The sequence below is a fragment of the Nomia melanderi genome, chromosome 1 (assembly GCF_051020985.1).
Source record: "Nomia melanderi isolate GNS246 chromosome 1, iyNomMela1, whole genome shotgun sequence".
Lineage (NCBI taxonomy): Eukaryota > Metazoa > Arthropoda > Insecta > Hymenoptera > Halictidae > Nomia > Nomia melanderi.
Genome location: NC_134999.1, coordinates 3,391,078 through 3,418,358, shown reverse-complemented (window position 1 = coordinate 3,418,358; position 27,281 = coordinate 3,391,078). Strand labels below are relative to the sequence as shown.

The following is a 27,281-nucleotide window of genomic DNA, read 5'->3' as shown; positions in this document are numbered from 1 at the left end:
TGTAAAATTATCTGTTTTTAAACAAAACAAAAAGTACATTAACAATTTGTTCTGCTCACATTTATCTTTGAGATAAACGCTAGATGTCTCTGATTTAAGAGAATGCAAAAACTTTCATCTGTCGAATGTATTTTATCATTGCTGAAATTTATATAATTTCGTGTTAACTTAGATTGAAAATTTCTAGAAACATTTCAAACTAATTTATGAATGAATTATAAATTGTAAATAAGATTTACTATAAAACTGAATTTTATTTATTACAAAATGCAACGAACACTGGTAATTATATGGTTATATAAACATTAATTACATCAGTTAAAATATACTATCGATAAAAATAAAACATGTGTACATAATTTCAATTTATGTGGTCCTATTTATTTTATCTTACTTACTGCAATAAGATGTAGGCAAACCATTATTTTCATTAAATTTCAATGAATTTAATAGTAAATAAACACAATACTGTTTAAAATAACAATTAGGAATATTTCTCTCAGATCGTTTAAATATCATTATTACTGTGTAAAAAAGATCAATTATATGTTTACATGAAGTTGTTCAAGAAATTTTTGATGCCGTGTGGACTTTGCGCTGCAGTACCAGCAATAAAACCTGCCAATCCACCAGAAGAGCAGACTAAACCATGTTGTAACGAGACAAAATCAGAAAAGTTAATAAAGCCATCAAAACTACCCATTTATGCAATTGAAGATGTGTATTCTGAACAGGTGCCATGGTAAAGCGCAAGTAAATTCATATTGATAATTATATTTTTATTCATTTATAAAAAATATTATTTTATGAATTTTTACTTCCTTAAAAAATAATTTATTACATGATCTTCTCTAGCCCAGAATATTCTCGATCTATTGTAGAGGAAAATATTAGAAAAGTACGTATACAAATACAAGAATTAAGTCATGTGTATGACGATGTTTCTAAGAATGTTTCAGCAACCGTTGATAATTTTAAATGTAAGTATTTATATCTAACATTATATACTATCATTTATACTTTTTTTCATAAATTTAATAAGTTTATTTTAAATTCACATATTTTACTTTTCATTTATATTTTTTTAACTCTTCTGTTATTGTAAAGTTCTTATCCGAAACTCTTTATTAACTTTATTTATAGTGACTCCTAAAAATATTCTGACTATATGGTTTGATATTTCCACAATTTATAGCTTATAACTGTATTATCACTTCGAATCTTATTTTTAAACATGTTTGATTAAACATTTTTATCCATGATATTACCAATGAACACCAAATTTCTAAGTTCATGTATTAAAATATAGCTGCAGACTAATGTTCTACCTCCACCATATTAAGTAAGTTATATCTCTTTATTAATCCTCTGATTGCCAGCTTAAAATACATAATACATCTGAAAATTGCCTAAGCTGATTTGATATGTAAGAATCAACGTATCTTCCTACTAACAACAAAAAGGTTACTATTAATAAATGACCTATTATTAAAAAAAGAATCTCAATTAATTACTATTATAAAAATAATTATAATATCAAGCCATAAAGTTAGTTCTGGAAGTCACTGTATGCTACTGTAATTAAAGCTAAAAGGAAATAAAATATATATTAAAATATATATATTAAAACATATATTAATTATATTTTATGTACTGCATGTGTATTAAAAATGTAAAGTTACTGCAATTAAAAATGTGTATATCTATTTTGAATACAATATTGTAGATGTTAAAATAGAGATGGTTTGTAAAACTTAAAAATTGACGATTTGTATGATGTTATTATGATAAATAATAATACTAAAAAAAATTAGATCAAGTGAATAAAACTAACTTTCCCGTATTACAAATATTGGAGTAAAAACTATAAATTTCTAAATTAATTATTTATATATTTTTTATAGTCATAATCAATTATCTTCAAGATGAAGTCAATCTCATGCCACGACTTGGAGCTGTTGGTATTGGTGGGTTATCAGGATTTATACTAGGTCTTAGAGGAGGTTTTTTTAAAAGATTAGGATATACTACAGTAGGAACTGGTATTGCTGCAGCTGTTTGTTTTCCTAAGGAAACTAAAGAAGCATTTAATACGGTAGAACATTACGGACATATCACATACAATTTTATTTATGGTGGTATGTATTATTATTTTGAAATAATTAAATTTTTAAGTTAAGTAATTAAGTTAAGGTGATTCTATATGTCTCCTTAGATGTCAAAAGATTTTTCGAAATTCTCAAATTTTAACAAGTTTCTGCATTAATAATATAAGTGGTAGATACTAGTAACTACTATTAAAATAGTCTCCAAATATAAGTAAAACTTTTTATGATAAAATTTAATAAGTTATTCCATCGTATCTTATGACACTAAAGTATAAAAATGAATTAAGTTTTATGAAATATAACTTGTTACTTAAATGTAACAATACATTTTTAATCATGCACATAATTTCAGTTAAGCCAGGAGATAACAAAGAGGAAACTTCATTTAGAGAGTTACCATTAGTAAAAAATGTACTTGAATCGGAATACTTTCAATTATTGACACGGCCATTTGAACAGAAAGTATCAAATACTGCAACTGAGAAAAAGGAGGTAGGATGCAAAAACGCGAATTCCTTGTTGCATCATTCCTCCCTTATCTCCTAATCATATTCGTTTTATATACAATCATATTAATTTATCATATTGTTTTGAAATATTCTGAAAAGATTATATGTACTATAAGTATTTTATGCATATAATCAATTGAAGTATACTTCTAAGAGTTATTTAGCAAAGATATTTATAAAATATACTTATAAAGTAAAATACATTATAAATTACGTATAGATTAATTGTTAAGATGGATATTTGTTTTTTTAAAATGGTTTTGACTATAGATCTCAAAACATGCGATGAAGATTCATTAAAAGTCCATACTGCTGCTTCATTACACCATAACAAAGAAAATAATATCTAACATTTAGAACTAATTATACCAAAAGAAACTCTGCACTTAATAGAAACACAAAATTCAAACAATCAAACCACATGGGTTAAATAAAAATTAGGTATCCTTCCTGTCTTCCCCTTTTTGAATTTCTCTAAAACTATCCTCCTAATATTGATTCATTATACTTCTAATATATTTATCACCAATTTATATTAAGTATACATTATTAATAATTAACAAGCATGGTTTTGTTTTAGGAAAATCCACCAAGTAAATCAGAAGTGAAGAAAGAATGAACTTTTATATATAAAGTAGCATATGAATATTTTCTGATAATGGGATGCAGAAATTATACTATGTTTTAATAGAAATGTGATATATACTAATAAAAATATAAAAAATTCTATTACACAATTAAAATTAATTTATAATATTTAAATTATAAAGTTAGCTACAATTTTTTTGTTTATAATATATTAAAATATTTAATCGCTTTATGTAAAATTAAGTGATCTAAGAACACACTATATTATGTATTATCTATATATTATAATAAATCTATAATAAATGTTGCAAGTACACATCTTTTTTCCATTTCCTATTCCTTTTTATCAAAATTTGCTAGGTTAGATCATAAAATAGCGAATATAAAAAATAGACGTTCAAGAAACTATACAAACACAAAATTACAAAACCAGAACTGTACGATAGATAAAATGAAAAACTTCTCTTTTATTATTTTTAATAGAATATCGTATTAATTTCTCACTTTCAAGTGTATATATAGTGCATATAATTTTTTTCCTTCTCAAGCAGCGAATTGCTTGTTGAATAGGTTATTTTTTTGTCTTGATAGATTCTAATTTTCACGTTAAACATATCGTGCTAACTATATGCCCAATTAACTAAAATCATTATAGTTAAAATAAAGTTCAATAATTCTCCCTGCTACAAAATATTGACTTTTTTTAAACAAATAGGTTATACATATTAAAAACGAATTTCAGTGAGGTCAAATCAAATAACTATCACTCACACGTTACAAGTTGAAATTCGTAACGAAGAAATATCAATTATCACGTGTATTTTTATTTATATGTGATTTACGATTACAAATAAAGTTATTTTTTTGATATTTGTAATTTAAAATAGAACAATGAGTTCCAACAAAGCAAAATTATCAAAAAGTATATTAGAAATGAAAGTAAGTTAAATTATTTCGAAACGCTTTTCAATGTTATGAAAAATTATATTGAAGATACTGTTTTGTATTAAATTATATTTTCTTTAATATAGTTTATGAAACGTACTAAGGAGAAGGTAGAAAAGCAACAATTTCAAGAAGAAGGTGAAGAATATTTTGGAAATGAACTCACAAAACGTATGAAAAAAGAATCGTAAGTTTTTATTAATTTTCAATTCTATAAAAGGGTTAATTATTTAAAATTAATTATCGAAAAAATTAAAATTTATGTAACATCCAGTTTTAATATATTATATTTTTATATAAAATATAGATTACATGAACTTACAGTAATTAATATTGTTTGTAAAGAAATTTAATTATTATCAAATTTAAGAATATATGTATATAATTGTTATCAAATAAGAATAAAAATTAATATATTTTATGTAATTATATATTTAAGTAACTTATGAAATTAAGGAATACAAATTTTATTTATTTTTTTCTTATGTATTTAAGAGAAAGATTCATCATAGAACCTAGTTACGTCTTTTGTGAAAAATTAATTGATGGTAGATTAAGTTATCAAGGAATGAATCCTGAAATTGAAAAATTAATGGAAGCAGAACAAAATGAAAAACGTGTTTCAATGGAATTGAAGAATGAAACAGATATTTCAGATGAGCAAATGGTAGAACATTGGAAAAACTTCAAGAATAAAACAAAACCTGAATCCTATGAGAAACATTCACAAAAAAATAATGTTAAATCTATTGAACCAAAATCAAAAAAGCCAAAGTTTTTGAAACCTCAAGATTAGTAGTAAATAATTATTATTTGTATATATATAAGCAGTGGATTTTAATTAAAACAAAATTTTTAAATTCATTAGTAGGCTTTAAATGTTTATACGTTTCAAAGTTCGGCTGATATTTATATTCTTTAGTGGTATTATTAGGTGAAAAAGAAGATGAAGTAAAGTTTATAATAAATTCAATAAAATTATTGAAATTTTTACACTATTGTATTTCTGCAAACATACGTTAAATGTATAAAACATGTAATTATATACCTTACATAAAATGAAGATATAGACGGTTGGTATTACTGTATATAGCTTAAATAAATTTTGTATTTCAAATGTAATAAGTTGTTGAAAATATTAATTTTATTTTGGACACTGAATAATTGATTATCATTTATTAATCTCTTTATCCATTTCAACTATCATGTCACTTCGATCACATAAATTTTTAAAAGTTTCCACTGACAAATTTTGTGTATTGTACTTTTCTAATCCTTTCTCCCAAATTAAATTGAAACTGTCATCAGGAAATTGAACTCCAATATTTTCAAATATATCTTTTATTTCTTCTTTAGTGCGAAGCTGTAAAACATGATTTTTAAAAATATGAAATTTAATTACTACTCAAATCCGATATTAGTTTCGGTTCTTAAAACAGTTATGAAGAACAGAAATAAAATCATACCTATTATTTGGTACATCGATTTCAGTTCTGCTTATGGTTTCTCAAAACCGATATTATATCGGTTTTATAAGAGTTATAGAATCAATATAGAACCAGAACCGAGACCAATATAACTCAGAACCGAGACCAATATAACTCAGAACCGATATACCAAATAACAGTTATGACTTTATTTTCATTCTTCGTAACTGTTTCAATCGAAACCAATATATAACAGTTTCAAACAGTTATTTTGGAACGTTTTTAATCCCTGATTTTATAATCCCTAATATCCGTATAAATGAATTAATTGCATTAAACATACTTTGCAAAGATCATTGTGGCTAATCCCATATTTGGTGAAAATAGTGGGAGATATGAGATTATAAGCCATAAATGTTTTATCTTCTAAAGATCCATGCAAAACTTTTTCTGTAAAAATATCCTTAATCATATATACATTCTAGGAAAATCATATACATACATATATATGATGTATATGGAATTATTTAACAAATATAATATTAATAATAGAAATGTAACATACAATATATATTATGTATGTATATTTTATCTTATCAATATTTTCACATTATGAACAATAACAAATATACTAACTTGTAATACCTATTTCTTTTATATTTCCAATTGTATTATTATAGACAGTATTATAGTGTTCACACTCTAATAAAATTTCTGAAAAAATTTGATGTAAAAAATATTGATTTTAATACCTTTGTTACATATTTTTCTTTAATCCTTTAAGAACACATTTATTTTTAAAAACATATGTTGAAAAACAAGTTTTCTTCGAGAATTGATTATTGTATTACATAAATGTCTATAAACACTAATTTCTATATTTATGACCTATAACACTACTCTTTGAAAAAACTTATATTGTTATATGTATAAACTTGTACATAAAATAATTTTGTATATGAACTATTATGACAGTAGAATTTCAGTATAGCACACAACAAATGTAATATTATGGAGATGGATCTTAAAGAATTAAAATAAAAAATATTAAATAAATATATTAAAATATCTTACTATCTACTTTTGGAAATGTGGGAAAATCATATTTCCAATTTAAAAGATTTAAAAATTTTTTGTAATTAATATTCTTGTCTTTACGTATCAATAGAAGATCCAGTAATGGTATTAAATATTCTTTGTTTAAATACATTTTATACTTAGCTACTGTAGAAAAGATTCTTTCTTCTGGTAATATTCCTATGTAATCCTATGGAGGTATTGCATGATTTGAGTACATATTGTCATTAGATGTTTATAAATATTAAGCTTATCTATTAAATATTTAAAATACTTTATTAGTGAAGAATGAATTTCTAAAATTTTCAAAATTTAATTTAAATCATAGGAAAGTTAAATAAAAATAAAATATTACTTTGTCAAAATTGCATAATTCTTCATAAATGTCTAAAAATGGAATTTCTGGAACACATTTCTTAAACTTTTGACGTAAGCTGTTTACATATTGTAAATATTTTTGATGATCTATAATATTCTTATTGACAGGAGAGTCAGTTAAAATATTTGTTTCATGTTTTATTTGTTTTTTACTTGATTTTCCATGTACCATATTCATATATGAATATCCTTTTTTAAAATTTCTAAAAACATTAATTCAAGTAAATACAATAATGACAATATGTTGCAATAGAAATAACAAATTACTTAGTAGAATTTATATTACTTAAATTTTCTGAACAAAAAGATGAAACTCTGATTTCAAAAAAAGTTTCATTACAATTTTTCATAAAAAATTATACTTTTTTAATAATGAAACTTTTTTTGAAATCAGTGTTTCTTCTTTTTTATACTAAATTTAATTTGTAATAAATACTTGTCACCTTACTTCTCCTAAACAAGGTTGCGAACGTGTTTTAAAATCTGCTAAAATGGAATTAACAAGTGTAAAGGAATTAGAATTACACCACGTTAGATGTTTTTTCACTTGTGCGTTTTTAATGCTAGTACTGTTTGATTGTCCAAAGGAAGAATTTGGATTAAATGGTTCCTTATAGCTGCAAGTACAATTTAATTCTTAAAAATTTTAAAATAATAAATAATTGAAATATAATATACAATTATTTATCATTTTGTTATTACATACTTCCTTTTCATTTGTTCTGCAGGTTGATAATTATTATGACTTTTTTTATACATGTTAAGAATATCCGGATTTAAAATACCAATTTGATTTTCATGTGCATGAAGTAGTTCAGCAATAGGTGTTTCTAATTAATAAAAAATGTGAAGTTATTATTACAGATTTATTACATAATGATTAGATTATATTTTAATTATGCTTTTACCAAATTTATTTTTTTTTCCAAATTTTGTTTCCCATGGATTTAAACCAATTGGAAGATTTGGAATATTATAGCGTGTTTTACCAACTTCCTTGTTCCAATAGCTGTTCATCACAGTATTTCTTAACTCAGAAATAAGAGTTTGAAATTGTGTGTCCTGATTTGCTTCTAAACATTCCTTTACCTTAAATTATTTATTAGATATACTATTAGCATACTTGCGAAATAAAATTTTAATGGAAGATAAGAACTGTGCAGAAAGTTAACAAACATAGTTTTGCATACATCATTTTAAAAGAAAATTTATTATTATATATTATAATCTTACACCAACAGTAGGTTTAGGTACAATATTTCTATATTGTGGTACATTTTGTATACTTTTTGCATTATAAGCAATCATGTATTTTAAAGTTTCCATTTTATCTTCCAAGGAATATTCTGTAAGACATTCCTTAACATTATTGGTTCTATTTTCTTTCTGAAAGTAAGCAAGTATGAAAATATTAACAATTTCTGTTTAAGAGCTGGTAATACACTTATCCTTTAAAGCAAAATACAATACATAAAGAATACATAAAATGAAACGTTTTTATTACTTTTTTGTGGGAAAAACCAACAACATTATTCTAATTTACGTTTATATTTAATTGAGAAAATTTATTAAAGAAATAGAGAAATCAAAAATTTTTGAAATGTATCTTAATATTAATAAATGTTTCTTACAAATTTTTTATTAAAATAATTTCTAGTTTCTTGATTTTTGTCCAAAAGTTCATTTTGTATATTTATACAATACATTTTCATTATTTGCTAAATATGATGAAAATTAATTAAAATTAGTAATATAACAAATTAAAAAACAAAACATAGTTGTATAGATACATGTTTTTGTTACAATATTTTGTTTTTAAATACATCGTACTTTACATTAATTTCATTTTTCCATGAACAAGAAAAAATTATTCATAGTGAACCTTTTAAAGTTAAAAACTACATTTTTAATACTTTAGAATATTTAAAAATAATATTTTTGTCGTATCATATTACACGTGTAATAATTGAATATTGTTATATAATAAATTTTACAGTAATTTGTTTTTAAAGTTTTTATTTAACTATTATATGACGAAATTTTATGCATCTAACCGCGCATGTGCTTTTGAAATAGGTTTCGGAAAGAGGGACAACTTGCGCCTCTGTATGAACCATATGATAATACAAACGTTCAGTGATTTTGGATTGTTGGTATAGATTGTTTTATTGTACACTTATAAACCGATATATTAATACGGTAATTATAAGCTATATGCAACAGTAATGATGGCAGTTAAACAAAATACAAAACGATCAAAATGGGCTCTGGATTTCGCACACAAGTTAGTAGTCTTTAATTCACATATTTGCATTTTAAATTTGATTGACTTAAAATGTAGTTTTATTATTTTGTTGCGTTACATGATATAAAATATAAGAAATCAATTAGACATTAAGACTTGTCATTTTTCTTGGTATGTACTTAAGTACATAATTAAAAATTGTATAGGTTATGTATTATCGTTTCATTGAAATGTAAATTATTGAAAATTGAAACGATTAGAATTGCATTTAAGAATTATGAAGGTATTATTTTTCATTTACACGTTTTTCTTACAAATAAATATTATGTTGCAATTTAATTATTTTTTAATTGAGTATAAAAGTCAAATTATTTTTCTCAGGAATAAACAGGACAGAAATGTAGATATTCCTGCTCCACCTGGTTATACACCAGCTGTTGCATTATTTCATGCTGCGGATTCTATAAGAGAAACAGATTCTAATCATTTAATAATGAAAAAATCATGGGATCTAGCTTTGGGACCTCTTAAGCAACTTCCAATGAATTTATTTATTATGTATATGGCGGGTAATTCTATAGCAATATTTCCTATTATGATGGTTGGTATGTTAATCATTAGACCAATAAAGGCATTATTTACTCTTCAACAAAGTAAGTACTATAATTATACATGCATATTATTATCGAAAAAGATATAATGAAGTTATAAGTTAGCTTCTTACAATCTAGTAATAGTTCTTATTTTACATTTATAATTCTTTATTATTCTCTGAGCAAGCTCAGAGATTTCTTTTTTAAACTTTTGTTAGAAAGTGTATCTTATAATATGAAACCCTAAATAAAGTTATTTAAATTTATCATGTCTAAGAATTGAATCAAACGTTGTTTATGTCATGCATTAAGAAACAAATTTAAATGTTACTCAAAGGTTTAAAGTTGTATGCTATAAATATAAGAGAATATAGATTAATAGAGGAAATTATTCTAGCATTATATTGCACATAACAGTATATAACAAATTTTTGGTTTCAAAAGTTAGATCCAAAGTATATATGTAATTTCATTTTGCATGTACTTATAAAGAAAACTTACCAGTCTTAAGAGCAGACAATGTTCTTTAGATTCATATGTCTATTAAATGTGGATTGAAAAGTAATTATTATTTAATTTAGGAATGTGTCTAACAATGTATTTTGAATAATTCAAACAAAAGGGAAAATATTCTTAAAAATGCGAAAAAATAATAAATGTTATGAGATTATCTGTTAAATTGATATGAATGAAGAACTTTCATTTTATTTTCTAGAGCTTGCTATATTCATGACTATTAAATTGAGAATTACTTTCTGTGTAAACAGATATTGGTTTTATATAATCACCTATGTATACCCGTTCCTCAATTTACGCTTTAGTTTTTATACACAATCTTGTATGAAAAATGTGACGCGTGAATTGAGGGCTGAGTGTAGTACATTTTATCATTTTTGCAGTTCACACTATATTTTTTCATTGCATTAAATATACTTGTAGAAAGTTTTAATTACACCAATTAAATAGAAATTATACAGAAGTGGAATATTTGAATGAAAATTTTGGTAACTTTGTCAGATTAAATATTAAAATATCTTCTTATTTATTTATTTGAATCCATGTATAAAGTTTTCCACTATTAATTGTACAATCATAAAGACGGAGAAAAAAAAGAAGTTTTAAAATTTTTATTTAAAAATCAATGAAAAGTTATTGAAGTCATCTGTTTATATTAAGTCTCCAAAATGTTAATGCTCTGTAAATTGTGTTTTCAGCATTTAAAGTCATTGAGGGAACTCATGCTTTTGCCCAGAAGTTTGTATATTTCTTGGGGCAACTAGTAAACATGGCACTAGCATTGTATAAATGTCAATGGATGGGATTACTTCCAACACATGCATCTGATTGGTTAGCATTCGTGGAACCACAAGCTCGACTAGAATATTCTGGTGGTGGATTTATATATGTATGACGCAAATCACAATGGAATTAAATATATTTATATACATACATACATACTTAATATAAGCAATTCTTTTAAATTAGACATATCTTACTTTATGCATAAATTACAAAGAACTACACACATTATGTAAAAATGTTTTATTAAAACAAAAACAAAAATATCATGTGTTATAAATATGTTACGTACTTATTTACATGGCTATTCAGTATTTTCATTACAGAATATTCTGTAAGAACAATATACAGCTTCAATTAAATTATTTTTTTTTATATTCATCCGCCAATTCCTTTAGTCTTTTAACTATCTTAGAAGGCTCATCTACACGAGGTATCTAAAATGCATAAAAATAATATTTATATGTGCAATAAATATAAATTTCATCGTTCAATTGAATCATTGTTATATTAAGAAATGACAGAAGACTATAAACATACCTCATAATTTTGAGAAATATATATACCAGTATAAATACCAGCACCAAAGGTTAACTAAATGAAAACAGAATATAGTAATACTTCTATTATATTTGAAATATCAAGTAAATATAATTATTATAACATACCAAAAACTTTAACATTTTTCCGGTTTTTCCGTTACTTTTCGTTTTTTATTAACGTGGAGATTTCAAATTTAAGTAAAACTTTTAATGAAACAATAGTACAACAGTGTTATGAAATCTCGCATTTTACACAGAATTAACAGCTCATGATAAATATATTCGGGCGATAATCGAAATGTTTATTGTTTAAGTGAGGTTATTTCTGAGGAATAAAAATTTCAATTAATAATCAATATGTAGTTCTTTAAGTATTTACTTTTTAGTAAATGACTGAAAACCTTTGTCAAAAATTCTTAAAATTAACGATATATAATTGTAGCAGCGAAAACACCACTCAACTCTGCAAGGTATGTACTGACAATGTAATGAATAATACGTCTTTGTCCAAGGAATATTCTTATGTATCAAACTATATAAGAAATTCCCTATCAACTGCGCGTTTATTACGCGCTTGCGTAAAAGCGGGAATATTAAAAATGAAACATTACAATTCACATTTCTTTTAATACGATTTTCAAGTATTTCGACTATTATTTGACATTATTTGTATTTGTAAAACGGATTGTTTGATTTTATGATTTAAAATATTAAAAAATTCATATATAGACAAATAACATTATTAGATGCTTGTTCGAATTTTAATAAACTGGAACCTTCTTGTTCTTGTTATCGTAAGTATCAGAATAGACTTATTCAACTACTACAAACGAATTATTAATAAATATGTATATTTTTATTTACATTTAAAAACCTTGAATAATTAATTCATTTTCCAATATTTTAACAAAATTTTATTTTAATACTTTCACAGGTTATGTTGTTTAATTTATTATGAAATACCATCGCGTAACAGTCGTAAAAGTTATTTTCTTTTTAAACATTGTAAAAATATAATTATATTGATAATAATTGGTCTGTTGTTCGTGTAAAATATAATTTAAGATAAAAATGTGTAAACTGCAACTGTATAACAACATAAACATGTTATGTCCTACGAATAGTATATAATTATAATAATGTATATAGTTGTAAATATTTGAATTCAACTAATAATGTAGAATAATCTTGAAATTTTTATCTTGCTTAATTTAAAGCGCCCTATTAACACTTAAGTCAGTATATATTTACGTGCCGGAAATAATTGCGGGAGAAAGCAGGACGGAGATCAACAATAAGATTTTATATATGTATATGTATACAGTGTCCTCTTTTATTGTAGTAATTTTAAATGTCTTCTTCGTTATCCTTAATGGCAAATCAAAAAGAATATTTATGTTATAAAATAACCACTGTAATTGCTAAACAATTTCTAACATTATACAATTTTTAAGAGCAAATAAAGTAGTTAAGCGAAACACATATTACTTTTCTTTAACAAGATGAAAAATAAAAATCAGCGTATAACGTATTTGGTAAATGAAATTATACGAAATGTACATTATATTTAAACTTGTATTATCATATCGTTTTAGTTTTCAAATAAAGAAAATAGGGTCTTTGTAAAAACAAATTTTACATTTTAATATTATTCCGTCTAGAAAAGAATAATCACTTAGAATATTTATTTAAAAGCTTAATCTGTAAATTTTTTGTTGTTAAAAGTAACGGGTATATTTCAATGGGTTAGAATAAAGAGGACACTGAGTATATTTTACTCATGCTCAGCCTGTTTAAAGATACTTCAAGTTCCCAATTATATTCTTTGGACTTAACGGTATCGCTGAGATTTCATTGAACGATCAAGTATAAGAAAGTAAGTTAACACTCATGGTTGAAAGGAGGTTTGTGTAAAGAAAAGTTTATCTTAATTGGGCTGACTATTTTATGCATCTACGTACCGTGTAAATATTTAAAACATAACAATACGCTTTAATGTATTTCTATCTAATTTGTTTTTGTTATTCAGATTATCAAAATTTTAAGTCCAGGTAATTATTCAAAATCTAAAATTAAGATAGATGAAAAATGATATTTATTACGTTCTATTATAATTTCTAATCTTACGTTTTAATTTTTGTTCTATAAAGTAAAAGTTGGAAAAATAATGATACCGAGAATATTTTAATATAAAAGTTAAAATTTATAATACTGTTACGCGTATATTCATTCCCATTTTATTGTAATGCCTTTATATATTATTGAAATTTATTGGTCAATTACACATATAGAAAGCATTATAAATTATTAATGGTGAACGTAATATTATAATTTTCGGTCATAAAAATTGAACGTTCCTAACACAAAAAATTTGATAATAAATACACATCAATTATCATTACACAGAGATTTCAATTTGTTATTAGATTGTAGATATTTACCAAAGTTTATGTTTTCAAATATATAAATACGAAAAACGAAATATATAAAGTAATATATAATATAACTGTAACAAATAAAACAAATTTTGCTATGGTTCTGATTTTTTAAAAATTTATGAATATATGAACTTAGATAAATATTCATAAGCATGTATGTGCATTTTTTCAAAATAAATAAAACATGAATACTTTTTCAAATTTTATCATGCTATTTATGTGAAAAAATGTGTAACCTATTTGTTACAAGAACTTTCTATTCCACTTGAGTCATGTTATCGAGGAGGTATAATCCATCAATACTGCTACTTACTGAACTACATACGTAACAATATAGCTTACTGAATTCTTCCGCGAGAAAACGGATCGACAAGGATTTTCAAATTCATCTTAGCCAAAATTTCAGGATTACAGAAGATGAATTTTAAAAAATAAACCCTTTACATAACATACATAAATTTGTTTTAAAAAGAACATAAAACTTCAAGACTTAAAACAAATATTTAAATCTCTTACATCCAAATTTAACAACTAAACAGAAACGAAACAAGTATAATTTCTGTATTTGTACCTTATTAGTTAACCATCTATTAAACTGTGGAACATTCACATACGAAAATTTTAATCTTCTGATCGAACTGCAAGGAGTCTAAAACAATTAAAAGCTACACCAAACAATTTGACTTTATCTTAAGAACCTAAAGCGATGAAAGAGTAGTATAACTGTAATCAATTGCGATTATAATTTTAAATTACAACTAACTTTGAAATGATAGATTATAGGTATATTCAATCAATATTGCAATTAATAATTTGTATTTAATGATAATTTATAGCCTATACTCTATGGCTATGCACTTTACATCTACATTTGTAAACATGGCCAATGTGAATGTGACCTTTATAAATTAAATTAAAAAAAAAAAAAAAAAAAGAAATGTAGTAAAAAAGTTTGGCTCGAGATAAATAAAAAGTGCTTCTCTGCACCAATGTCTGCACAGCAGGTTGTGAAACGATGGAGGGAGATTGGCTTGCATGATCGGCCTAGCAAACTCGGTACTGGTAGGTATTCCGCTTTAGTACGCGGGCTAACTAACATCACTTTGTGGTCAGTGTATACACGTGGACACCTCTTTTCCACATTCCGCGTATCCATCCGCGATTTTCTTCAACTCGACAACTTCTTTTACCATCTTAAATGATCCGAGAAGTTTAGTGACTACAATTTCTCCCGGCGAAAGCTTCTGCTCAGTTATTGTTAAACAAAGTCAGTGGAAATATAATTCGATTACGCATTATTACAGGATAAAATGTTACACTCGATCGAGTGAAAAATAACTGCCATGTCAAACATAGAATAATTACGAAACGGTAATTAAATAATAAGAAGGGTAGAAATATGTAAGTTGAGTGACACTCGTTAACAACGATAGTGATAGAAAACGTATATTAGATTGCTATTCAAGTCGATTGACATACATTTAAAAAAAAAACTGTAGTCATTTTCTACTTGACCTAGTAATGAATACGATTGAGAGTTATTTTTTATAACTTTAGAATTTTTTATAACTTAATCAACAAATAGAAAGTAACTTGCTACTACATTAATCGTTATATTTTAATCGTTATTATTAATGTGTAATCGGATTATATTTTGTTCAACGCAAATATAAAATAAATTTTGAAACTTTCGTGACGCTTCTGGCATAAAAACAGAATTGTGCTTGTATTTGTTAGAGATAGAGGATACTTACTGTTAGCGCATCAATAATCTAACCGCTGCTAAGCAGTTTTTGCAAACCAAGTGAATTTGTGTATGTACACGACAAGAAGTGAAACTTTTCTCCGGGAAAGATTTCAAACAGGCTTTGATGTGTTATTGACTTCGTGACACAACGATATTTCTTCGTTGCATCTACACGTGAGATTTAATGAGCGGTGTTACGATTGTCAACGGGAAGTTAAACGAACGGCAAGTAAATCAACGGCGGTGTTACGTTTGAATATGTCAACCACTATTTCGAAGATATTGGGCGGAAATGTCGCGAATGGGACCAATTCGATTTGCGAAAATTCTCGTGTAAGTATAGTGAAAAACAACATTATAATATGAAAGAATTTATCCTGTTGTGAATACCTATTGAATTATGGAACAACGTTTATTTTAGATTTTTTCGAATTCATTGAAGTTAAAACTTATTATTAATCCCTTAAAGTGAAAAGTTATAAATATTATTGCACTGTGGACTTCATATACTCTGGTTGAACATTATTAATAAAGTCATATTTAAAATAACGATTTTATTAAACATGATTATATTAGAATGACTAAATAAACTTTGTTAAAATACGTCTTACTTATTTAGTTTAATAATCAACAATCATTTATAATATTGTTTCATCACGAGACAAACTCCATATTGAAAAAAGGAAAAAAATTTGTACAACACAACATTTTTAGGCTTACAATTAGAGAGTTATTAATGAAGACAGCAACATTTTCTTTATCAATAATAATCTATAAAAAGTAAGTTATTATTGAAAAACGATTCGCAGCTTATTTATTATACTAAAAGTTTTAGTATAAAGTGTATTATGTAGTCATTTTTTCAATACTTTCATAGCTTTGGAAAACAAAAAAGATTAGTTTAAAAATGCTTACTCGAAGGTTTGTAATAAATTTATTTTAAAAGGATTATTCTAATGTAAGATTACTTTATACGATCGAAAAGGAATGTTTAATTAATATTATGTTAGTTTTTTGACGCAGCAAATGATTTATTTCGAAGTTATTTCATTTTTTATATTAAGTGTTTTTAAATTATCTTCTTATATAAATTCCTTTACGTATGAAATAGACGACAATAAGAAGGAATATAAAGAATTAATATTTAATTTTGAAGTATTTCAGAATTCCATTACATTATTTTAATAACATATTATTACTACAATTTTTTACTACAATGTAATATATTAAATTTCATATGGTTACAAACAATTATATGATTACTAAATAATGTGACATAAATAATTTGAATATATTAATTACGAATGAGAAAGAAAAATAGAGATGTCAATTTTGCACGAAAATGGTATAAATGAAAATTATTCCTAAAAATTGTATTAAATATGATAGTTTATTAAATATTTTAAGGATTTATAGTATGAATTTATCGTATAAATTTTATACGATATCTGTAAGGGAAATTTTAATGAATCTTCATCAAAATTTGTTTTTCTGTATAATATGAATGTCTTCCGTGCAATATATCATTGTCATAAATCAGAATAAGATTAAGACTTAATTATAATCATTTTGCATTAAGCTGTGTCAATTGTTTTTAAAATTTGTTTTTGATATCAATTCTTATTTTTAGTCACGAACGGTCCTCGTAAATTTCATATGCGTCCGTTCAGACTGCCCAATGAACACGTTAAGTTTAATGAAATGGATCCAGTAAAGTGTATTAACCGTGTCATTTCCGTTATTTGATTGTAAATTATAATTCTCAGAATAGGAAATTACTCTGGTAAGAGAACGGTAGCTTTCCCCCACTATGCGTCTCTATAAACTACATTTTCTTTCCTTCAATCACGCTAATACTTTGTAACTGTTACACGAAACATGAGAAAAGGGAAACTATTAAAGCGTAAAACTATTTTTTGTCTTTTGAAATTACCTTCTCCTAATTTCATTGATCGATCATTACTTACACGATAATGTATATAATTAAGGAAATATTCATCAACAAACTGTTCTTTTTGGAAAGACGATTACAAAACATGACATATTAGCTATTCACACAAATGAATTCAACAAGCCGTTATGTTTTAAGTAAAATTACAAAATGTACAACATATATGTTCATCGATATGGTAACCAGATTTTCTACTTGAAAATGTATTTGTTACTTTATTTCTGTTTACGTAAATTAATATACATATTTAAAAAAGCGTGGAGGTGTATATTTTATTACATACATATTTATAATTGTTTTATTTGCATTCAAAGGACGCAAAAAATACGTATTTTCAATCTCAAAATCTTACAATAGAATGGAAACCTGAAATAGATGTTTTATACTACATTATGCAAATGATATGCATTCCATGCATATCCTTCTTTTACTTTAACCCCTTTTATGGCGAGTATTTTTCTTTTTTATTTAAAAGAAAGATACGTCCGCGTAATATTGGTTTGTTATTTTGCTGCTCGTATGGTTTTACGAATACACGAATGGGTTTTTGTGCCAAATATAGGTAACGTTACGTGATCTGTTTTGCATATACGTCAATCTTATTTTTCTTGGCGATTAATGCGCTTTACATTAAAATTATTTCGCATTTTCAAATGAAAGCCCATGCATACGTAACAAATTGCGAAGATAGATTGCGAAGAAAAATTACTTTGTAATAACGCAAGAAGAAGATTGAAGTAATTATTTAAATTATATTGTTGAAAAAATGTTGTAGTACCAGTTTTTTGTTCTCATTTACGTTTGCAAGTGGGCATTAAGATCACATTGAGCGAACCAGTTGGGAATATCCTAAAATTGATATTTTGTTGCATCGATTTTATAATTTGTTAATAAAGAACTGTCATATGACACAACGTATCTATGTAGTGTGTATTATTTTGTGTATGCGTTCACAAAACGAACATAAATAAACATTTTTATTGGAAAATTAGTTACTAATTTAAATTAATATTTCCTATTGATATGTGTTTTGTAATTGTTTAACAAAAGGATCAAAGTATTATCTTTCTTATATAATGTATTATTCATACGTCTAATTTTGTGTAATAGAAATATATGTATCATTCATTTTTATTAATAAATTAAATTAATTAATATTATAAATGAATATAAATATATTCATTATATTATTCACGTATTTCTTAATTCCTTTGGTATTGAAAAGAATATATTATTTACATTAAAAGGTTATTCTATTATTTTGAATAAGCGTACTTTGATGTTGGTACGTGTACGCTTAATTATGTGACTAACTGTATATACACATAAGTAATTAATTTTATGAAAGTGCGACTTATGAAATGGTCTTCATAAAGTAAAATAAATTGGAAAAGAACTTAATAAGTGCTGTTAACTTTAAAGAACATTTTAGTAGCGTGCATAAACAAATAATCTTGAAAATGAAGGGAAATAAAGAAATATTACTGATGGAACGAATTATATAAGGTGTTCCATTTTAGTCAAAAAATGCTTGTATCTTTGAAACTGTTTTGTCATTTAAAAAAATGTTTCATACGAAATTTATGGATGAAATAATCCAATGTAATTAGTTTGTTCGTAAGATTACACGTCAATGAGATATGGATGTCAATTTAATTTTTTTTTTAATGGAATCATAGAATTTTTTATATACTATTCTACACAATTGAATACTTTCTATAAAAAATGTATTAATCCACTTATGTAAAACGCCATTAGTTTCAGAAATATTTTAATTTCAATATTGTGTAACTAATTACACTGGATTATTTCCCCCCCCCAAAACAGAATAAATTTCATATAAAATAGTTTAATGTAAAATAAATATTACACTCAAGCCATCACTTATTTTGCGATTATATTTTCAATGTTTATTGATATTAAGATGAAAGGGAATTTTGTTTGGTGAATGTAAATATAAACATTGATTTATCAAATATGAGATAAGATTGCAGATAAAATAACATGGACAATGATATATTACCGTCCTCTGAAATCTTTATGATACTCATCTTCCTTGATAATCAATTCTTGACATGACATTAATATAATTCCTTTATTTTGCAACGATACATCGAACTGTTCTTTTTTCATTAAATTCGTTTATACGTATTATCATAATTGCGTTCACGTGAAGAACCAATTATACTGTTTACTTTGACTCAATATGATTCATTCTGCATTTATTAAATAAAAAAAAAGAGGAAAGGAATGTTTCACATACATTACTTTTATAAGGTGTAATGCAGATGAATAAAAAATTAATGGACCATACTGAATATAATGAAATAATAATAACGGGAAATGATTAAAAATTAAAAATATATGGTTATTTAAATACAGCAAATATAATCGTAAAAATAAAAGGAAATTTTTTACGAATTTAATACATTCATTTATATGGTATGATCATGGATAGTAACTAAATTACTATTAATTTTCATCGTTTCAATGTTTCATTATTTAAAATACAATTTTTAGAGAATATCTGTTAATAATCTGTTCACTGCATTATTTTTAATATTTAAAACAAACAGTTAATAAATATTTCATATACGTAGTATATTAATCAAACTTCAATTGTAGAAAGTAATATTATCTTTATTTAAATAGGTTTATTATACGAAAGGTTAATATCTATTAATAAATGTTTTCATTGCGAATGATTAAATGTCATTCTAATATGATGCTAATATGATGTGTAGCATGACTAGTCTGATAATACAAACGTCACGTTTGAATTATTATAAAAAAGTTAATTATGTAATGAGTAATTTATGTTTAATAGTACTGATATACATATTTCACTTAGGGCGTATAAAACGTATACGTACTCACTTACTTAAAAATATGGATATATTAATATGTCAAAGAAAGATCATTTATGAAATTCATCGTGGAATTTCCTTTTGATTTGCAATGTTAGCTTATATTCTTATGTAATCGTGGAAAAGGTTGTAAGTAGGTATTTCAGTACGTCCTGATTACAAAAATTACACAGGCATGTATACATGAACACTCTATTACTTGCATACTTTACATTTTAATGTTACATGCATTCGTCTCTTCAAATCAAATGCCATATTATATAATGTTTACAAATACATACTTTAGAAATTATAGGAAACGACAATTGTATAATTAATACAGTGTTACGAACATTTGATACTTTTGTAGTAATAAACACAATAAAAAAGGTATGACACTTTCATTTCATTTCCAATAGTAAACATCTACGAAGTATTCTCTCTGAAAACTTGTCAAGTCATACATGCTATATATGAGAAATGTATTTTGTATGAATAACGAAATAAATATTTATTAAAATATTCAGCATTTACACAAATCAAACGAGCAGTTCATTATGTTTTAATTATATAGATTCATCAAGAGTTAATATAAAATGTCTGTTAAATAAGTGAGAGAATTCATTTTTTATTAACCATGCACTTCATACTCTTTCAAATCAAGGGGTTTAAACGAGATTTTTATACACGTAAAGGAAGATCGAAAAAGGAAGAATAAACTCCGGGATGTGTATATGAATGTTTATTGCAAAATGGACAATTATTATGTTAGAGTACGTTACTTAGGCGTGATTACGTCGCACGCAATAGAAAGTGTGCAATAGCATGTAGTTCTTATACTACATGTTGTTAAACCGCCATATTGTGGTAACGCCGATGGTCATTGAACAGTTTCTGCTGACTGATAGTTTTTAATAGTGAACTATTCACTTGTTTTGAGACATGTCTATTATTAGAAAGGGTTATTTGATAAATTGTTACATAATAAAATTCACATGTTGTACTTATTAAAGAAGATAAAAAATTTTTATTGACGATTCAAAAATGTATTAATCCATTTTTATTGACGTTGCGTTAACGTACCAATGTAAAATGTTATTTTTTCATATTTTTACTAAGGTAATTTAAAAAAAAAGTTGGTGATTTTTCAATTTAACGTTGTAAGTAAATGTTAAAAAAAATAGTGAAACATATTATAGATCGATTAATTTTATCTACGGTAGCATTAGTGTCAGGCAACAAGTGGTAAAAAATTCGAAGGATAATTTTTCAAGTTAAAATATGACAAAAATTAATACTAAAAGTTTGCGGTTTTGTTGTCTTTTATTAATTGCATAAAAAATGTTGAACTTAGCTATTCGAGTAACATTAAAAATGACTTTCCAAATCTAAACATGCCATATGAATTTTTTAGATAAAAATTCAATAAATATATTCGAATATATGAAATCCATATTATTACTTTCAATGTATGTCCTGATTTTCTTGTAATACAAACGTTTCTGTGCACGCTTTCTACATTGTCGAACGTAAATCATATTGAACTTCCAGCAAGAATTGTATTTGAATTACTGTTTACATAAAAATTTATGAAATATAAGGAGATATTTTTATTAAAAATATTCACAAGTTTTATAAATTGACAAAATTACATTCATAATGTAATGTTAAATTAAAAAATTCATAGAAACTGTTAAGGTAGCTTAGATTAAAAATTGTTCCTCTTTTAAAAACGAAATTATCAATGTATTTATTTCTGTGTCAACGCTATGAAATTCATTTTAATACAAAATCTTGTCTTTATGGAAAAATTTATAAATATTTCATAAACACTATGGTGTTAAAGACCGTACATTCTTCGCATATAACGGTATGCACTTCTTTGCTGTAACTGGGGCATGTTAACTGGTTTCACTGTAGTTCCTTTTTCTTATGAATCTTCTTAGTAACCGTAATTATTGTGGTATTTTGATGGCCACAGTTGCTTTTCGATGCATGAAAGTTTCGGTTCAAGACTTATTTTTTATGCGTTTTAATGTTACATCCTTATACGTACGAAGTTATCATCCCGATAACATGGAAATGATTGTACTACGAGAAACTAGATTCTATTACACTGAATTGAGTCTCTGAAAAAAAGTAATCTATGGAATAGATTTAAAATATACTGTTTTTTAAAGGTAACAATTCTTCAACGCCTAAATGATATTGTTGGGATCGAAATACTTAAGTATGCGAGGTCATGATCCGATCACGTAATCAGTGACTCTTGGGTTTTACAATTTTGATTAATAAATGAATAGGCAACGAGTCATAGGTTATAGAATGTGTTAGACGCTGCCAATATGTAAAAAGTTTTGAATAAGAAACTTTGTGTCTTTATTTTTATAATTTTTTTCTAGAGTACCATAATTATAATTATTTTCACCGCGCTATATAATTACACTATTTAATTTTGTAAATTAAATACACTACATAATTTTGATTTTTAATTACAATTGGGTACGTTTCGATATCATAATACTGGCATACATAATTTATTATGAAGCCATATGTTCTAAACTTTTGAGTAGCAGTATATGAATGAAAATATAACGATAAGTAAGTAGATTTATCACATATTGTTTATCATGTATATGCACATACATATACAGCCACTTGTTTTATAAATTAACGTTCTTTATCTGAATTGGGAAATGACTTTTAATTTGGAAGTTATATCAAAATAAAAAAATAATTGAATCTGTTGTATACATCATAATGTTATATATTTATATTATAGATTATAATTTTTATAAGTAACAAATTATTAATTTACATAATTAATTTAATTTCACTGTTTTTATTAATGCACTTTATTATTGCCCTTTATCCTTCAAGAATCAGTAAAACCTCTAAAATTTTAAAAATCATTATAAAGATAAGTTTTCAATAATTAAGTAAATGGAAATGGGCACTTTCTTTTAATATGCCTGTAATATTATGTCTTGTAGTTATTTCTTAACATTTTTATTAGTAGTTGCAATTTTTTACTCATTCTGCGTAAACATCGATTTTATTTTTGTTACTACATAATTCAATAGTTTTAAAAAGACTAAATTTACATGAACATATTCAGTTCAATATTTAATGATTTGCTAATATTTATGTAAATTTAAATTTAGATTAGAAACACTGTATCTCAATTAATGGTTTTACTGAATAGATAAAGGAAGAATATGTGTTGCAAACTTAACAGTTTACTAAAATAATTTTATCGATAGACATCTCATGTTTGTGGCATAGTAAAACAAAAATTCACAATTTTCCATTAAATAATAATTTCAATAAAATTATATTTGTTACATTAGTACACTGTAAATAATTTATTCATTCACGATTATAATTATCATTGATGTAACAAAAATGATTAAGAAATTCTTAAATATAAATTTTCTGTTTCCAAACAAACTATCAGGTAACAATCAATAAGTGAAGTGTTTTTATTTTAGTCCAAACACGTTCGAAAAATAATAAAAAAAACTTATTATAAGCAAGTGTTCAAAACCGTTCCAGTATTATATAGAACATGTTCTGATTCTTATTTATTAATATTATTATCATAAATTCTTAAAAGAACACTTTTTAAATGTTTTTGCTTTGAAATTTTGTGTAGAATGTATTTGCCATGCAATACGAAGAAGCTTCCGAATTTTGCCACACGATAGCAGTAACGTAGAGTTATTGATTAAGGTTCGCTTTCGGATGTGGTCGCAAACTAACGTAATCTTTGTGTTCTGGAAATCCTTATTTATGAAATATTGTATTTAGATAGTTTCATAAAGATTGTAGCACTTTTAGAAAAAATAAAGTGAATTTGACGCATGCTTGATACACGCTTTAACAACGCGACTAAAAAGAGTCCTGCAAAAATGTGTTCTAGCCCCGTACCTAACCGTTAATCGAAGTCATAAATATATTTTCGGGGTAAGTAAACTTATAATCCGATATAAGATTGGGATTTTGAGCTGATTACAGTGATATTATCGAAAATTATTCAAAGGTACCTTTGTCCTCCCGTGATGTTTGATGTATTGTTTTTGACAGTTGAATGATTGTAAGAAATACTTTGTCTCTTATAACAAATGATCGAATTAAATCTAAAACAACATTCATTGAAACGAATAAGTAACTTTCAATTTTATAAAATTGATTTTTATAAATGAATAAATTTACAACTTATGTAATTTGAAATGTTTTCCTTACAAATTGAAATTGTGTAAGAAATGTGTAAGAAATTATATATAAATTGTATATATTCAATAAATCATTTTAATATTATTAATGAATATGGTACATGTATGTAAATCAAAGAAAAATGCTATAATACTTTAGTATATTTTTCTTAAGTATATATTATGATACAATAAGTATATAGTAATTTATATAAATATTCTAAACATATCAATATATATAATTTTTAAATTTATCAAAATGAGTATATTATTAAAATAGTTGTATTTTGTTACTGAATTATATTAAATGCCAAAGATAATACATCTGTAATATATTACAATATTCAGATGGATTAATAAAATGCAATCAGAAACATACAAATGAGTGTAAAAATAATTATATTGTATATTAAAAGGTTGGTATATAGAAAAGGAGATCAGTACTGATAATAATGACTCAATTATTTTGTCTCTAAGGCGTATAATTTGACCCTATATGTACATAGTTCTTTGTTTCTTATATTACCTTTTTATTATTAAATGAAGTTTCTCATGTTTCCTTATTATTATGAAACAAATATTACATTTTTTAGTTATATATATATATATATTTTGTTATTGTTAATATACATTTTTTTGTTATTTGTTTAGTTAAACATACATGTTTAAATAATATAGCTGGATAATTATTAATGAAAGCAAATTTCATATAATCTTATAAATAATTGTTCATAAAGTACACCTATACATATATGAATCATACTCTTCCTATATCTGCAAATTTAACTATTTTTAATCTTGTTATTTAAAATAAATTTTGTCAATATTTATTCATTGTCAAATTTAATTTAATTTATTTTTTAACTTTTACAAAATTTGTACTTAGGTAGTCTTGTATGTAGTATTAAATTACAAATGTTAAGTGCTAAAAGATATTAAATTACTCAATGGCTAAGAAAAATTCGAAGTCACTTTTTAAATAAGTATAAATGATTAAAAAATTATTTGAAAAAATTAAATACGTGATGTTTTTCTGTAGATTTCATTATCGATCATCGGTAACACTTATCCACTCCCTATCTCTCGTTGATGATCGCGCTGCTTTCATCACATTATAAAAAAAAGTCTTAAACTACAAGTAAATATTAAACAAATATTCGTAGATACAGTTTTATATTTCTAAATCAAACAAATTATACAGATTACATTTATTAAAATAAAGTAAAAGTTATGTTACTATATTAATCTAATTTCTTATAAAAATGTCGTTCCTTTCATTAATAAACATAAAAATGTGATAATATATCACTTTTTAATTGTTTATGACAAACAGGATTAATACATAAAAATGCAGTTATATTTAAAAAATGTTTAAATATTTATGAAATTAATATACGAGAACTATACGAGAATTATATGAAAATGGAATTAAATATTATAGTTTATTATTAAAATTCTAGAACTTTAATATAATCATGATGAAACAAAAACAATAAAAATCTAACTTACATTTGTTTTGAGAATTAAACATTTTACGAGAGAAACTAGGAGAAAGTAGAAAGTAAAGGAATGCTAAAGCACATGAGGAACAATATTTGAAATTTTTATTTGCAATAATGTGATCAGTCCGAAAAATTCTTTAAGTAACACAACTATTAGAAATTATGAACTCAGCGTTTATTTATTACATATATTATTTCGGTTTCTAAGCTAAATAAAAATTGTAAAACATACATACTTTTAAACGGTATTACCAAAATACCTGCAGTTTTTAATTGCACGCATTTAACCAACGTTACGTAATACATGACAATGGATACTATACAATCGAGAAATGTGTTTTTTTTTCAAAATAAAGAATCTGCTTATCGTACACAAATAACTCAATAAATAACATTCAATTCATAACATCATTAATATATGTACTTTTCAGGTATTTTTACTGTTAAAAGATAAGTTTAAAGGAAAGAAACCCACCTGCTTCCTCGAATTGACGATACAAATACACTACCGGTTGAAAGTATACCACGTTTTCCGGTTAACGAAGAAGAAAAACGTTAATCTGCGAAGGTCAAATGAAACTTGTATACTAAAATGGAATTCGAATAAGTTATGTAACTGCAGATTCCACAAAGTTTTATTATAATACTATTATTTCCCATAAATTGAGAACTCGTTTCATAGTTTTGACCGGAAGTGTATCTAAAAGAAAATACTGATTGAAGTATCTAAACACCTACTCCTCCAACAACTCTCAGCTAATTGAAAAGTATCTATTGCTGATGGATGTCCCACAGGTTACATAACGTAGAGACTGATAGTAAATATCATCGTACCAACTACATATGCGTTATTACGTTGTTTTTCCATCTCG

The 27,281-nt window shown here is 24.9% G+C and overlaps 5 protein-coding genes across 15 annotated transcripts in view; 4 read left to right on the top strand and 1 right to left on the bottom strand.

Annotated features, from left to right (window-relative positions):
- The first annotated feature begins 72 nt into the window (after positions 1-72).
- Positions 73-3,519, top strand: Mic26-27 (MICOS complex subunit 26/27). Its single transcript, XM_031978606.2, has 6 exons — positions 73-282; positions 561-742; positions 856-980; positions 1,905-2,138; positions 2,461-2,600; positions 3,198-3,519. The coding sequence occupies exons 1-6, from the start codon at positions 268-270 to the stop codon at positions 3,234-3,236; spliced, it is 735 nt and encodes a 244-aa protein (XP_031834466.1). The 5' UTR covers positions 73-267; the 3' UTR covers positions 3,237-3,519.
- Positions 3,520-3,568: 49 nt separating this feature from the next.
- Mpp6 (M-phase phosphoprotein 6) lies at positions 3,569-5,014 on the top strand. The gene is made up of 3 exons (XM_031978866.2): positions 3,569-4,144; positions 4,237-4,337; positions 4,646-5,014. The coding sequence occupies exons 1-3, from the start codon at positions 4,097-4,099 to the stop codon at positions 4,944-4,946; spliced, it is 450 nt and encodes a 149-aa protein (XP_031834726.1). The 5' UTR covers positions 3,569-4,096; the 3' UTR covers positions 4,947-5,014.
- A 283-nt stretch (positions 5,015-5,297) lies between these two features.
- Positions 5,298-12,279, bottom strand: LOC116427119 (EF-hand domain-containing family member B). Of its 7 annotated transcripts, none has more exons than XM_076372809.1 (13): positions 12,113-12,279; positions 11,838-12,036; positions 11,710-11,763; positions 11,462-11,606; positions 8,266-8,418; positions 7,941-8,121; positions 7,739-7,862; positions 7,476-7,649; positions 7,010-7,235; positions 6,652-6,844; positions 6,214-6,291; positions 5,921-6,027; positions 5,298-5,513 (listed from the first exon to the last, which is right to left on the bottom strand). In XM_076372809.1, the coding sequence occupies exons 5-13, from the start codon at positions 8,356-8,358 to the stop codon at positions 5,322-5,324; spliced, it is 1,368 nt and encodes a 455-aa protein (XP_076228924.1). In that variant the 5' UTR covers positions 8,359-8,418; positions 11,462-11,606; positions 11,710-11,763; positions 11,838-12,036; positions 12,113-12,279; the 3' UTR covers positions 5,298-5,321. The 7 variants fall into 7 exon arrangements, with proteins under 7 accessions (XP_076228924.1, XP_076228925.1, XP_076228914.1 ...); XM_076372810.1 differs by having other exon boundaries at positions 8,266-8,414; XM_076372799.1 differs by lacking the exons at positions 11,462-11,606; positions 11,710-11,763; positions 11,838-12,036; positions 12,113-12,279 and adding exons at positions 8,664-8,750; positions 8,863-9,115.
- Positions 9,109-11,443, top strand: EMC4 (ER membrane protein complex subunit 4). Its single transcript, XM_031978728.2, has 3 exons — positions 9,109-9,316; positions 9,659-9,930; positions 11,085-11,443. Exons 1-3 carry the CDS (start codon positions 9,258-9,260, stop codon positions 11,279-11,281), a joined length of 528 nt encoding a protein of 175 aa, XP_031834588.1. The 5' UTR covers positions 9,109-9,257; the 3' UTR covers positions 11,282-11,443.
- A 2,868-nt stretch (positions 12,280-15,147) lies between the features above and the next one.
- Fatp1 (Fatty acid transport protein 1) overlaps positions 15,148-27,281 on the top strand; it is a 34,620-nt gene continuing 22,486 nt past the window's right edge. The window contains exons 1-2 of one of the 5 annotated variants that reach the window (XM_031982710.2): positions 15,224-15,416; positions 15,887-16,229. In XM_031982710.2, the coding sequence (XP_031838570.1) occupies positions 16,155-16,229 (75 nt within the window). In that variant the 5' untranslated portion in view covers positions 15,224-15,416; positions 15,887-16,154. The other 4 variants (XM_076371984.1, XM_076371979.1, XM_076371975.1 and 1 more) reach the window with 4 other exon arrangements.

What these genes read in the sequence shown, in the direction of transcription:
- Mic26-27 (XM_031978606.2), top strand. An exon ending in TATTCTGAACAGGTGCCATG is followed by an intron (nt 743 to 855) that starts GTAAAGCGCAAG and finishes GATCTTCTCTAG; the next exon opens with CCCAGAATATTCTCGATCTA. An exon ending in CTGCAACTGAGAAAAAGGAG is followed by an intron (nt 2,601 to 3,197) that starts GTAGGATGCAAA and finishes GTTTTGTTTTAG; the next exon opens with GAAAATCCACCAAGTAAATC.
- LOC116427119 (XM_076372799.1), bottom strand. Translation starts at nt 8,744, where the DNA reads ATGAAAATGTATTGTATAAATATACAAAATGAACTTTTGGACAAAAAT. An exon ending in TACCTAAACCTACTGTTGGT is followed by an intron (nt 8,122 to 8,265) that starts GTAAGATTATAA and finishes AAATAATTTAAG; the next exon opens with GTAAAGGAATGTTTAGAAGC. An exon ending in GCCACAATGATCTTTGCAAA is followed by an intron (nt 5,514 to 5,920) that starts GTATGTTTAATG and finishes CATGTTTTACAG; the next exon opens with CTTCGCACTAAAGAAGAAAT.
- Mpp6 (XM_031978866.2), top strand. Translation starts at nt 4,097, where the DNA reads ATGAGTTCCAACAAAGCAAAATTATCAAAAAGTATATTAGAAATGAAA. An exon ending in AAAGTATATTAGAAATGAAA is followed by an intron (nt 4,145 to 4,236) that starts GTAAGTTAAATT and finishes TCTTTAATATAG; the next exon opens with TTTATGAAACGTACTAAGGA. An exon ending in AAACGTATGAAAAAAGAATC is followed by an intron (nt 4,338 to 4,645) that starts GTAAGTTTTTAT and finishes TATGTATTTAAG; the next exon opens with AGAAAGATTCATCATAGAAC.
- EMC4 (XM_031978728.2), top strand. Translation starts at nt 9,258, where the DNA reads ATGATGGCAGTTAAACAAAATACAAAACGATCAAAATGGGCTCTGGAT. An exon ending in GCTCTGGATTTCGCACACAA is followed by an intron (nt 9,317 to 9,658) that starts GTTAGTAGTCTT and finishes TATTTTTCTCAG; the next exon opens with GAATAAACAGGACAGAAATG. An exon ending in ATTATTTACTCTTCAACAAA is followed by an intron (nt 9,931 to 11,084) that starts GTAAGTACTATA and finishes TTGTGTTTTCAG; the next exon opens with CATTTAAAGTCATTGAGGGA.